We start from the raw sequence: 13366 nt of genomic DNA, 5'->3' as shown, positions 1-13366 counted from the left end.
AAGAGACATGGGTAGGATGATAAATAATGAAATTCACAGGAGCTCAGGCTGCATTATATACCCGAAACCTATTTGGCAGGAAATGAGTCATTGAGCTGAGTACACAAAACTGATTTGAAGTAGGTGTAACCACCACAATTTATTAAAACATCAACTGCCAAACTATTTGGAAACGGTGATGTGTCAGATTTAATGGCAGCCAGTCCAGTACATTGTAATAAATCATGACAGTGATACGGTTTCCCTCCTTTTGAAGTTAAATTAATGAGTTATTGCTTTATTTAATGATTTTATTATGGAATTAAGTTTGCATTTCAGAGGGGTATATGAGGTGGAGATACCTCTACCATGTTTGTTTGCAGCTTTTTCTCACAAAACAAAGCCCGTCGTTTTTTTTTATTTCACTGTGAATAACATCCACAGATATCAAAGTGCACCCATGTTTTTCATGAGAAAAAAAATCTGTTGTGATAATATTGTTTTGGGAATGGATAGTGGCTCTGCCAAAACAATGATAGCATTTCAATCTTATTTGGTCCTATCAGACTTGGCTCAGGTCTCTTCCCATTCAAAATGTCTGTGTTTTCCCAATTATTTTACATGTACCGAAATTGGCCAAAGCTAGTGTATCAAGGTATTGTGGAAAAGTTATGTGGGGTTTTCCAGATCACAAAGTTAGCCTCTTGAAAAGATTCATAAATGATACTGTTGCTCAGTGCTGTCAAGGTGGGCATTAACTTTAACATTAGTATCAGAAGACAATACTTGCATATACAGTAAAGCGTAGCCTACATGTGCGTCTCATTCGAATCCCCAGTTTTATGTGTTCAACTAAAGTACATTCAGTCAAAATCCCAATGTTTATTTAGCTACATATCATGAATTCCTATTAATCCCCATAATTGCATGTGTTGTACATGCGTCATTTGGTATGTCTCACCTGATTAGAATGAGATGTGTATTTTCTTCATGCCACTCCCATAGTGCCACTGTTACATGTGGAAAGAATTGCACTAGCTCAACTCAAGACATCGTATTCCCAAAACAAATTCTTGCAGAGGAGGCAAGGAAACGTATTTCCTGTTTCCGTCAAATGTAGCACATGACTTTTTCCACCGTGGTCAGAGAAAAAGTACAACTACTTAGACACTGTTCGGGCCCTATTGTGCCCAAGATGATCAAACAACATCAGATAAAAGACTAGTATCAGTGTGGGTTATTTCTGAGGTAAGTCGTTCTTGAACATGTCCCTGGAGTATACAGCCTTTGATCCAGCATGTACACTAAGTCCCAAACCAAGCTCATATACGATCATATGGTGCTTCCCTGAATAAAATCAATAAAGTAATAACACATTTAAAAACAAAGTGAAATACACATTTAACCAAGCCCTGTCGCTCCCAGAGGAACACACAGCATGGACACTCCTGAAACCTCAGCAGTCCAATCAGAAGTATGTAAATGTTTGTCTAGGATGGTCCTCAAGGTATGACTGTACTGTAAAACAACTAAGAAATATCACATGTATACCTGTTTACAGCAGCTCCCTAAGCCTTGATAAGGCGGTGGTCCCTTGGGGGAGATACGAGAGACTGCAGTCCATGTGTAACTCCAGCAGCACAGCCCTGACTATCTCTTAATTGGCTTTATCAAGTCAGTCTACAGTCAGTCGTGTTATCAACAGGAGTGTAATGGGAACTGGTGTATCTCACACAGTGGTAACAGATAAGAAGGAGTAGATAGTTAAAGAGCAACACTAATGATCTCCTGCATAACGACTACTGTGCTGCACTTCATCTTATATACTCTCAGAAAAAAAGGTGCTGTGTAGAACCTTAAAGGGTTCCCCGGCTGTCCCAGTAGGAGAATCCTTTGAAGAACCCTTTTTGGTTCCAGGTAGAACCCTCTTGAGTTCCATGTAACATGGAAAGCAAAAGAGTTCTACCTGGAATCGAAAAAGGTTTTCCTACGGGGACAGCCGTAGAACCCTTTCGGAACCCTTTTTTCGAAGAGTGTAGACAGACATACTGCACAATATGTAGGCTGTTGTATTTTGGGTTGAAATTTACAACATTTTTGTATTTACTATACTGTAAACTAAAGCTCCCCAACTGCCCCCCCCCCCAAAAAAAAAAAAACTAATCTGAGCTTGCTTTAACATGCAATAAAATTGTAAACCACATTGCCTTAATGTTTAGCAGCTAATATATTACTCCCACAAGCAGTCATTTACTCTATACGTAAAAGTTTCCTGACCTCCTTGTTCCACGAAATATGTGCCTTTTGCGTCCTTCTCATATTTTATGTAGAACTTGTGCACAAGTATTACATTTTAAAAGCCTGTTATATTAAATGAAGTGCCCTTTAATATAGACCACATGGAAAATTCAATAAATCCGATTTTGAATATGAATTAAGACATGCTAACGTGCCAAAATCCTGCATTTTGATATGTCCCTGTGTACATCCTACTGTATGTGAATTCTAGGAGGATTTTAACCCACTTAACCCCCAACATTCACCACCATTGTAAAGCCCTAGGTATTTTATTGTGAGTTAAAGCAGGTGTGCTGGTTCTACTCTTTTTGGCCATTTTCTGGTATTTTCTCGAGCATAACACATTAACCCTGTTACGAATAGAACAACAGGCTAGAAATGTTTTTGTGAAGTTTGCATTCAATTGCCTCTCCCTGTTGCACACAAAAAGCTTCCATTCTCCCTGTCACAAGGGGATTTATGGCTGATTTAAGATAAAGTCGTCAACCCTGTTACTTTGTTTGGCACTTATTTTAGTCATTTTTAAATGTAACTTCTTCTTATTAAGTGAACATGTGCTCTTTATGGTAGTATATTAAATGTAGGTGAAATAAAACCTCAAAAGGAACCTAATTGGTGGAACAACCCAGGTATTGATATCCACTAGTCTTTAAAGCAGTGCTGGGCTTGTAATTGAGCGCAGGGGTTTGCTGAAGAAGAGACATGTTTGCTGTTGGCCATGAGGAGAAAACAATCTAATTTTCAATTAACGACCTAGAGACCTGGCTCTCTGTTCAGAGAGATCAAACAGCACCTCGCCCAGCTCCAGGCAGCTTGGAATGTGAATAATGCAATATATTGTAAGTAACCAGGAGTATGAACATTAGTGGAGTTTTGTGTTTTGTCAAATACAAACAAGATACTGTTGTGTAGAGACCCTATTTTCCATTCTGTTTTCCTCGACCACAAACTCTTTCTTCAAGAACTTATCTTTCAGAAGAAGTATTGGAATGACTGAGTTGGAAAAGTTTACCAGGTTTTGGTCAACTGGTTTTGGCTATAGGTTTTCATTCAATAGCTAATCGAAGTGGTAGTGTAGTGGTTCAGAGCGATGGGCCAGTAACGGAAAGGTTGCTGGTCTGAATTGCTCCTGTAAGTCGCTCTGGATAAGGGCGTCTGCTAAATGACTCAAATGTAACATCAATCATGCAAAGGTTGCTATGTTTCAGGTTGCCTACACAAAATAAGCTTAGAGTAAACCATTTGTGAAGTCCCTTTTATCCAAGCCATCTTTTCTCAATCAACAACATTAAGAGAAAACGGATCCATTTTTCTGTGACTGAACACACCAGGAATTTATTTTCAAAACCAAGACTGTGGAAATGAATAAAAGCTGGAGATGAATAAAAAAAACATTCTGTAATGGATTAAAGTAAATAGAGAATTTTGTTCAAGAAATGAGAATAACAATATTTCTTTGAGAATAAACTTTTTTATATATATATATATATATAATAATATATAATATAATATATATATATATATATATATATGCCATTTAGCTGACGCTTTTATCCAAAGCGACTTACAGTCATGTGTGCATACATTCTACGTATGGGTGGTCCCGGGAATCGAACCCACTACCCTGGCGTTACAAGCGCCATGCTCTACCAACTGAGCTGTCTTATCATACATTTTTGTATAAATGCAGTAATTGCCAGTTCCTCTGAATTAGCAGCAGACAAAAACATGGGACCAGAGTGACTTTAATTACACACTGAAGTCACCTTGCTTATTCAACCACTTAATCCTACTACTGCCATTGTGACACAATCTGCTTGGTTTGATCCCACAAATCACCAGGTCTTACACCCAAGCAGGTGTCAACATCTCCCAGGTGTCATCATAGGAAAGACAAAACAGATCTGAAATCCTACACTGTAATTGAACAGGCTCAGTGGAGTCAGCCTGTTTCCAGCAAGGCTGAGTAACCCCACACATGTAATTAGGCTACACACTGTCCGCCCCTCTCGACTCGTATTTAGCCTCCTTTCTGTCAGAAATGACAGAGTCAGACGTTTTGCCGCAACATTAATTTAACATTCCAGACGTGTAGTATAATATTGTCGTTCAGGTTGGTCAACCAAAAAAAGTCATTTGAAAATCAACTTTACAATGATCTCACTAAAGGAGAGTTTCGATAAAACAGATGGATTGCCCTGCCGCCCTCCCAAATGCCTGGAGCCTCCACTCTGCTGTGAGAACAAAGGTTTAAGCTCCTGGGTGGCTGTCACTCCCTCACAGAGGGAAAACACATCCAGCCAGCACCAGTGTGTTGCCAGAGGCTGGTGGGATTGGGAGTGGCTAAAATATGTGCTGTAAGGAGAGGTGACATCCGTCCCTCTTCTCTGCGGTGTGGGTGTGTGTGTGTGTGATTGTTTCCTCCATTAGATATCACAGCTCCTCCCTGAGGTGTGTTGACCTGTGTACGTGCAGACTCAACATTCCACTACTGCTCTCTCCCTCAAGGGTAGAAGCTGGAATCCCAACAAACAGATGATTTATAACTAGAGCATGACAGATTGTTGTTAGGCTGAGCATATACATTTGAACTGAAAGTCTCCCATTGCTTCAACTAGGCCAAGAAGAGCTACAACTGAAGTTTTTTTCCCACTCACTGAAAAGTACGTATTCCTCAATAACTTTATCTACCCAAGCAAATGTGCTCTTCATAATGGAAGGGCAGGACACATGAGCTCCCCACTGGCAACACACTGGTTGAATCAACGTTTTATCCACCACATTTCAATGAAATTACGTTAAACCAACATGGAATAGACGTTGAATTAACCCAGTGGGTCAGGCTCTGGGCGATGGCATGTGTAAACCCTGGGCTAAACTGTTCATTCCATAAGTTTCTTGGATTCTAAGTGGAAAGGTCATAAACAGGCTGTGACAAGCCTGCAATTTTTACAGCCGGGGGGTTTAGCAGAATGTCCATTCTCTGTTAGCACTTTGGGTGGTCACAAGCCTGCTGATAGACCTTCATGCCCACTACTAGTCATTAAGTCACTATCATCATTTTCTTTTTTTTGCAAGTTTCACCCTTAAGTTGTTTATGAAGTAATGGTAACTGGAGGTGAATCCTCAAGAGCCACATTTATAATTCTATGACAACACAATTATAATTCAATTGACCCATGGAAAACATTTTCCAACATAATTTCCACCGCAGTTCAGGTGACAGAAACCATGTGTGAAACCTATCTGGTGAGGTGTGAAATACCGCCACACAACTTCCATCTCACTCCTTCCCCCCATGTCTTGCCCATCCTAAACCCAAGGAAGCCAACCAGGTCTCTTCTCGGCTGCATGTCTCTCAACACACAGGCCTGGTATCTTTTCTCCCTTTCCACCTCTTCCTTGGACGTGGCGTCGACCCTGAGGAGGGATCCCAGACTCCCTTTATCAACGTGAGCTAGGAGGTGCAGGGGCCCCGCTCCCCACTCCCCACTATCGGACGCCCTTAGGATAAGACAAGAATGTGCAGGAGAGCTAACGCAAGTAAAGTCTCCTTGGGGCCAGTTTCCTCCGACAGGAGGTCTGGAGTTTGAATCCTCCCACAATCCCCCTCACCAACCAACTCAGTTTACCTCTTAATTGAATGCAAATCAACATGAATATGTTTTAATAGGTAATTCCCAATTTTGTTGGGTGTTGGATGAATGAATCCTATATTGACACAGCCATTGGCTTTTTAACCTCTTGAAAAAGAAAAGGATGATTTTGCTGACCATTACATCCTCAAAAGTAATCCACGAAATGCAGATTTTTATGACCGATAACCCTATGAAATGGCATTTCATCCAACCACTAACAGGCATAGGTGTGTTGCCATTGTTGTGATCATCATTCATTATTGTGGCAGGATCACACTGGAAAAAATAGGGCATCAAGACACAGTTCATACATAGTTGAAGAAAATGTGTAGAGTACTCTCTCACTCCCTTCAGGTTCTCAAATACCTCAGGAGCTGAATCATTCCTGTCACCCTTTCCAAACAGGATGATTCCATATAGCAGTGAATTCCACTACGTGCCGTTCTGCTTGGCTCTGAGTCAGGGTGATGAATATGGGGAGAGGAAGAAGGGACAATTCATTTGTGGAATGCTACAATGTAAAAAAACAATGTCAAACATTACTAAGTATTTGCTCAGGGAAACTATGCACAAAGATAGAGCCAAGGACATTTTCTCAATGTTAGCTCCTTTTTCCCGACAAGAATTACAATGTCATTGTAATTCACAATCAGTTTTTGAGACAATCCTCTTGCTGTGAACTAAACAGTGATCAAATGACAACAATAGGACATCACAAGAATAGACCAATAAATGCCTTGTCTTTATGTACTGTTCACAATGTGAGCGTTATCTTTACAATGGGCCTTTTCTTCCAATCCAAGGATCATGACAAACAACGTGATTCCTGCCAAGGAGGGTCTAAGCTCTTTCACATCTACAACAATGCTGGGAATTTTCTGTCTCAGGACAAAACAAATTGAGGATCTGGGGGGGGGGAACAATCCTTCCCAACAGGTGTGGAGGACATACTGTACATAAGCTGAGATTGTTATCTGATAGAGGCGGATTCTTGGAATGCAGAGAAATGAGAAGTGGAAGAAAAATGAGGAGTTACACTGTATCACAAGGGCCCCATAGATTCTGTGACTATCAACAGGTCCTAAAAACAACATCACTTTGTTTTTTGTGTCAAGGTATTTTGAAACTTTTTTTTTCCTGAAACACACAACATAAAGCTTTTAGTCTGCTGATTACCATATGTAATCTAATATTCTCCAGACATGAGGATGAGGATTGAACATGTTTTACAGTCCTGTTTAGAACAGATCCACAGCACAGACTTTTAATGTCCCTTTTCCGTTAGGTTTTGTTATTTCATGACACCGATCGAGTTTTGATAAGTCAACCTACTTGTTCATGGCACGTCTGTACAAGATGCCTCGCTTTAGCTTGGGGCGTATATAACAAACAGATGGTACACAAATTAGGATTTTTTGTTTAAAATGTCACTCCCCAATGGTAGCAATTACATTTATTGACATTGGAAAGCAAAGTAATTGTTTTGTCTGGGCTTCAAAATAGAACCATGCTAGGCTGTGTAATAAAAGCGTATACTCTGGCTTATTCTAAATCAAGAGACCATTTATACTGTATCAAGTCCAGTTCTCTTCCGTCAGTAAAGTTCTGAATTTAGCACCTGCAGATTCACAGCAAAACAAATGTGTTGTCTTGCCCTTGCAACCTTTTAAGTCTACCACAAAATGCATCCTTGGTCCTTAATAGAACTACCAAAGAGGTAACACGGCCACTTTACTCTCCTCAGTTTACTGAGAAAAGTCCATGTGGATGTGAGACAATATATGTTTGCTTTTGGATATGAGGAGTTGTTCATGTGATGAGACAATTAGTCTCCTAAAATCCAGACACCATAAAAGCCCACTGCTGTTAACTAAAGACACCCTCTACCTTCAGGCTGAAATTACACCTCTGTCTCCAACCACAAAAACACATCCAGCAGACACTCAAATTACAATTTGTGCTAGCAAATCCAGCTGCTATAGACAGCTGGTAGGATGAGACATCATGATGGCATAAGAGATAGAGACAGGTTACATGAAGTGTACTATACCTTTCCTCCAGGGGGTCAGAATGGCAAAGGACTTCTGCCAGCTGAATACCATGCTGGCTTTAGTCTTCTGGCTCATGAATGGAATTCCACAGGTTCAGAAAGTGCAGAAAAAGTTAGTAAAATACTCCCTCCTCCTCAGCCTAAACAACAGCAGTCAAGCACTCCTCATCCCGTCTTGTTATTTGTCTTATTTTCTGCTTACTCCTGGTCCCCTGAGGCTCTCAAAGTAAACTTCAGTGTTCAGTTCTGTGGTTGGCATCTGTTGTCACAGGTCACAGAGCTGAGGCTGTTCCCTGTTTGGGTCATGTTGCCTGACTGCTGCCTACCTGTCTGCCAGTCTGTCTGGTAGCCTGCCTGTGGCGTGTTGCGTCTGTGAGTGTGTGTCAGTGAGCTTCACTCCTCCATCAGAGGAGAGAGAGGGGGCCGGCCTCAACAGACAACATGCACAGAGTCACTGGGAGGAGTGGCAGCCAGCCAGAGGGAGGAGGGAGGGAGGGAGGGAGGGAAGAGAGGGAGGAGGGAGGAAAGAGTGGTAGGAGGAGGGGGGAGAGAGAGAAGATGGAGAGAAGAGAGGGAGGAGGGGGGAAGAAAGAGAGGAGGATGGGGGAAGGGAGGGAAGATGGGAGAAGGAAGGGGATGGGAAAAGACTATGGAGAATCCAGGGACTCCAATTCATCCTGAGGGTGAGGGGATAGAGGGGATCGATTGGCAGATGTAGTATTATTCACTGAAATATATAGAAGGATGGAGATTTTCTTAAATGTCCAATGCAGCCATTTTTATCTCAATATCAAATAATTTCTGAGTAACAATTAAGTAACTTGCGGTGATTCTTTTCAATTAAAATTGTCACCACTTTGTCATAGGAAAAGTGAGGAGGGGGGTATCTGCATCATGTGTCAATTATGCTTATCATAAAACAGGTCTGTTTCACTTTTGTCTCTCGGTATAGAGACAGAATGGAGAATGTGCTTTTCTGTCTTTCATTATTAACTCTCACATGGTCCAGGAAATACCAAAGCAAATTAATATGGATTGGATGATCCAGTCTGCCTCACAGTAGAGTTCCTAATCTTCTTTGACAGCAAAATAATATCTGCTAAAAGATTCTTCATTTTATCCCACAAGCTAAGTTTCCATCCAATTGGCGACAGACTTGTTGCGGATAAAAGGCTGTGCGTGATGACATAGTGCAGATAAAAGTACATTTTGCGGTTAAATTCCCATGTACCGAATGAACAACACAAGTTAAATGGGTTTCCATCACATTTTCAACTTTACTGATGGTTTTCTCACAAAAATGTTTGCATTATATAGAGAGTGTGCCCACTCTGGTATTGGCATGTGTGCTTTAGACAACAGCTCGCGGATATAGTGCAGATATAGCCTACCTGATGAGATTAGTATGGACAAAAGAACAAGCTCATTTTTATTTGTCAAATGGCAGCCAAGCATCGATGATCATGTCACCAGAAAAAGACCCTCGATAATTATTGGAAATAAAATCAAATCCAATTGTATTTGTCACATGCGCCGAATACCATAGACATTACCATGAAATTGTCACATCCTGATCTGTTTCACCTGTCCTTGTGATTGTATCCACCCCCCTCCAGGTGTCGCCCATCTCCCCCATTATCCCTTGTGTATTTATACCTGTGTTCTCTGTTTGTTCGTCGTGCTTGTCTTGTCAACCAGCGTTTTTGTGTCTCAGCTCCTGCTTTTCCCAGTCTCTTTTTTTCTCGCCCTCCTGGTTTTGACCCTTGCCTGTCCTGACTCTGATCCCACCTGCCTGACCACTCTGCCTGACCCTGACCCTGAGCCTGCCGACCTGCACCTTTGCCCCACCTCTGGAATGTTGACCTCTGCCTACCCTGACCTTGAGCCTGCCTACCGTTTGGTACCAATAACCCCACCTCTGGTTTACTGACCCCTGCCTGCCCTGTTCTGTTTATTGCCCCTGTTGGAGTATTTATTGCCCCTGTTGGAGTATTATACCTTGATTCCTCATAGAAATGCTTACTTACAATTCCTTAACCAGCAATGCATTTTTAAGAAAATAGAGTTAAGAAAATGTTTACTAAGTAAACTGAAGTAATAAATATAAAAAATATAACAGTTAACACAATAAAATAACAATAATGAGGCTATATACAGGAGGTACCGGTACCGAGTCAATGGGCGGGGGGAAGGGTTAGTCGAAGTAATTTGTGCATGAACTGTAGGTATGGGTAAAGTGACTAGCAGCAGTGTAAAAACAAAGAGGGGGTGTCACTACAAATAGTCCAGGTGGCCATTTGATTAATTGTTCAGCAGTCTTATGGCTTGGGGGTAGAAGCTGTTAAGAGGCCTGTTGGACCTAGACTTGACAGTCCGGTACCGCTTGCTGTGCAGTAGCAGAGAGAACAGTCTATGACTTGGGTGTATGGAGTCTTTGACAATTCTTTGGGCCTTTCTCTGACACTGCCTAGTATATAAGTCCTGGATGGCAGGAACCTTGGTCCTAGTTATGTACTGGGCTGTATGCACTACCCTCTGTAGCGCCTTACGGTCAGATGGAGAGAAGTTGCCATACCTGCGTGGATGCAACCGGTCAGGATGCTCTCAATTGTGCAGCTGTAGAAGTTTTTGAGGATCTGGGGACCCATGCCAAATCTTTTCAGTCTCCTGAGGGGGAGAAGGCGTTGTTGTGCCCTTTTCACTACTTTATTGGTGTGTTTGGAACATGATAATTTGTTGGAGATGTGAACACCAAGGAACTTGAAACTATTGACACGCTCCACTACAGCCCCATTGATGTGAATGGGGGTGTGTTCGGCCCTACTTTTCCTGTAGTCCACGATCATCTCCTTTGTCTTGCTCACGTTGAGGGAGAGGTTTTTGTCATGGCACCATACTGAGAGGTCTCTGACCTCCTCCCTGTAGACTGTAGACTCCCTGTCTCATCGTTGTTGGTGATCAGGCTTACCACCGTTGTGTCGCCAGCAAACTTAATGATGGTGTTGGAGTTGTGCTTGGCCACACAATCGTGGGTGAACAGGGAGTACAGGAGGCGAGTAAGCACGCACCCCCGAGGAGCCCCCGTGTTGAGGATCGGCGTGGCAGATGTGTTGCTACCTATCATTACCACCTGGGGCGGCACGTCAGGAAGTCCAGGATCCAGTTGCAGAGGGAAGTGTTTAGTCCCAGGGTCCTTGGTTTAGTGATAAGCTTTGTGGGCACTATGGTGTTGAACACTGAGCTGTAGTCAATGAACAGCATTCTCATGTTCCTTTTGTCTCATGTTCCTTTTGTCCAGGCAGTGTTGAGTGCAATTGAGATTGCGTCATCTGTGGATCTGTTGGGGTGGTATGCGAATTGGAGTGGGTCTAGGGTTTCCGGGATAATGGTGTTGATGTGAGCCATGACCAGCCTTTCAAAGCACTTCATGGCTACCGACGTGAGCGGTATGGGGCGGTAGTCATTTAGGCAGGTTACCTTCACTTTCTTGGGCACATGCACTATGGTGGTCTGCTTGAAACATCTAGGTATTAAAACTCAGGCAGGGAAAGGTCTTGTGAATGTTGACCTGTTTAAAGGTCTTGCTCACATCAGAGAAGAGTGTGATCACACCGTCGTCTGGAACAACTGGTGCTCTCATGCATGCTTCAGTGTTGCTTGCATTGATGCGAGCATAAAAGGCATTTAGCCCGTCTGGTAGGCTTGCGTCACTGAGCAGCTCACGGCTTTGTTTCCCTTTGTAGTCCATAATAGTTTGCAAGCCCTGCCACATCCGACGAGCTTCAAAGCCGGTGAAGTAGGATTCAATCTTAGTCCTGTATTGATGCTTTGCCTGTTTGATGGTTCATCTGAGAGCAAAGCAGGATTTCGTATAAGCATTGGGATTAGTGTCCTGCTCCTTGAAAGCGGCAGCTGTAAGCTTTAGCTTGGTGCGGATGTTGCCTGTAACCTATGGCTTCTGTTTGGGATATGTACGTATGGTAACTATGTGGACGATGTCACTGATGCACTTATTGATGAAGCAGGTGACTGAGGTGCCATTGGATGAATTCCGGAACATATTCCAGTCTGTGCCAGCAAAACAGTCCTGTAGCGTAGCATCCGCGTCATCCGACCACTTCTGTTTTGAGCGAGTCACGGGTACTTCCTGCTTTAGTTTTTGCTTGTCAGTAGGAATCAGGAGGATAGAATTATGGTCAGATATTTCAAATGGAGGGTGAGTGAGAGCTTTGTACATATTTCTGTGTGTGGAGTAAAGGTGGCCTTTAAAGCGTTGGTTTGTGGTGGTAAATAGAGGGCTATAAAAAGGATCTTGGTAGATAGTGTGGTCTACAACTTATCATAACGTATTGCTCACCGTCCTCAAGACTACCTTAATATTAGACATTGCGCATTAGCTGTTATTGACAAATAGGAACACACCCCCACCCCTCATCTTATCGGACGTAGCTATTCTGTCTTGTCAATGCACGAAAAACCCAGCCAACTGTATATTATCTGTGTCGTAGTTCAGCCACGACTCGGTGAAACAAGATATTCCAGTTTTTAATGTCCGGTTGGTAGGATAGTCTCGAACGAAGCTCATCTAGATTATTTTCCAGTGATTGCTCGTTGACCAATAGAACGGATGGTAGAGGTGGGTTACCCACTCGCTGAAAAATTCTCACAAGGCAATCTGATCTTTGGCCCCTGTAGTTCCTTCTTTTCTTCATGCGAATGACAGGGATTTGGTCCTTGTCCGGGAGCAACATTATATCCTTCGCGTCAGACTCATTAAAGAAAAAATGTTCGTCCAGTTCAAGATGAATAATCACTGTTCTGTTATCCAGAAGCTCTTTTTGGTCATAAGAGACTGTAGCATCAACATTATGTACGAAATAAGTTAGAAACAATTAAAAAAAACACCCAAAATAGCACAATGGCAGCCATTCTTGAAAGGAGCATCACCTTGCACGTTCACCTCCCTGTGAAGTTCATCATAATTTATTTCATCTGTAGCCTAATAACCCAATGTCTATCCCACGTTGGTTCGATGTACTTTCGTTGAAATTATGTGGAAACAACGTGATTCAAGCAGTGTGTGCCCAATGGGATACTGCATGCTTTCCCGACGAGTCATAGTGGGAGGACCACACAGCATCTCATCATGTGACTCCAAGTTTACTTTGATATGATGGTTATTCTATCAATATTTGCGCATAAAAGCATTTCCACTGATATTTATTGCATAATTAATTTTACAGACACAAAAGACCCCCCCCCCCCTTGTCTATCCTATTTTGTTTAATCAACATTTGGAAGGTTTACCGACAAGTTTTCTGCTTCCACCAGGCCTGTCATGACATTTTTTATCCAACATGTACTTTACTCACATAAGAAGGTTGAATGGAAAGCTGGTTAA

General features: G+C 42.2%; 1 protein-coding gene across 1 annotated transcript in view; it reads right to left on the bottom strand.

The window, feature by feature from the left end:
* Positions 1-8373, bottom strand: part of LOC118369644 (uncharacterized) — a 30174-nt gene extending 21801 nt beyond the window's left edge. Inside the window, exon 1 of the mRNA XM_035754177.2 lies at positions 7966-8373. Coding sequence (XP_035610070.1) covers positions 7966-8041 — 76 coding nt within the window. The 5' untranslated portion in view covers positions 8042-8373. The remainder of the gene's footprint in view (positions 1-7965) is intronic.
* Between the last annotated feature and the right edge of the window lie 4993 nt (positions 8374-13366).

The sequence above is a fragment of the Oncorhynchus keta genome, chromosome 36, assembly GCF_023373465.1.
Source record: "Oncorhynchus keta strain PuntledgeMale-10-30-2019 chromosome 36, Oket_V2, whole genome shotgun sequence".
Classification (NCBI taxonomy): Eukaryota; Metazoa; Chordata; class Actinopteri; order Salmoniformes; family Salmonidae; genus Oncorhynchus; species Oncorhynchus keta.
Note: the sequence above shows the minus strand (reverse complement) of the source record. Positions and strands in the feature narration are given on the sequence as shown.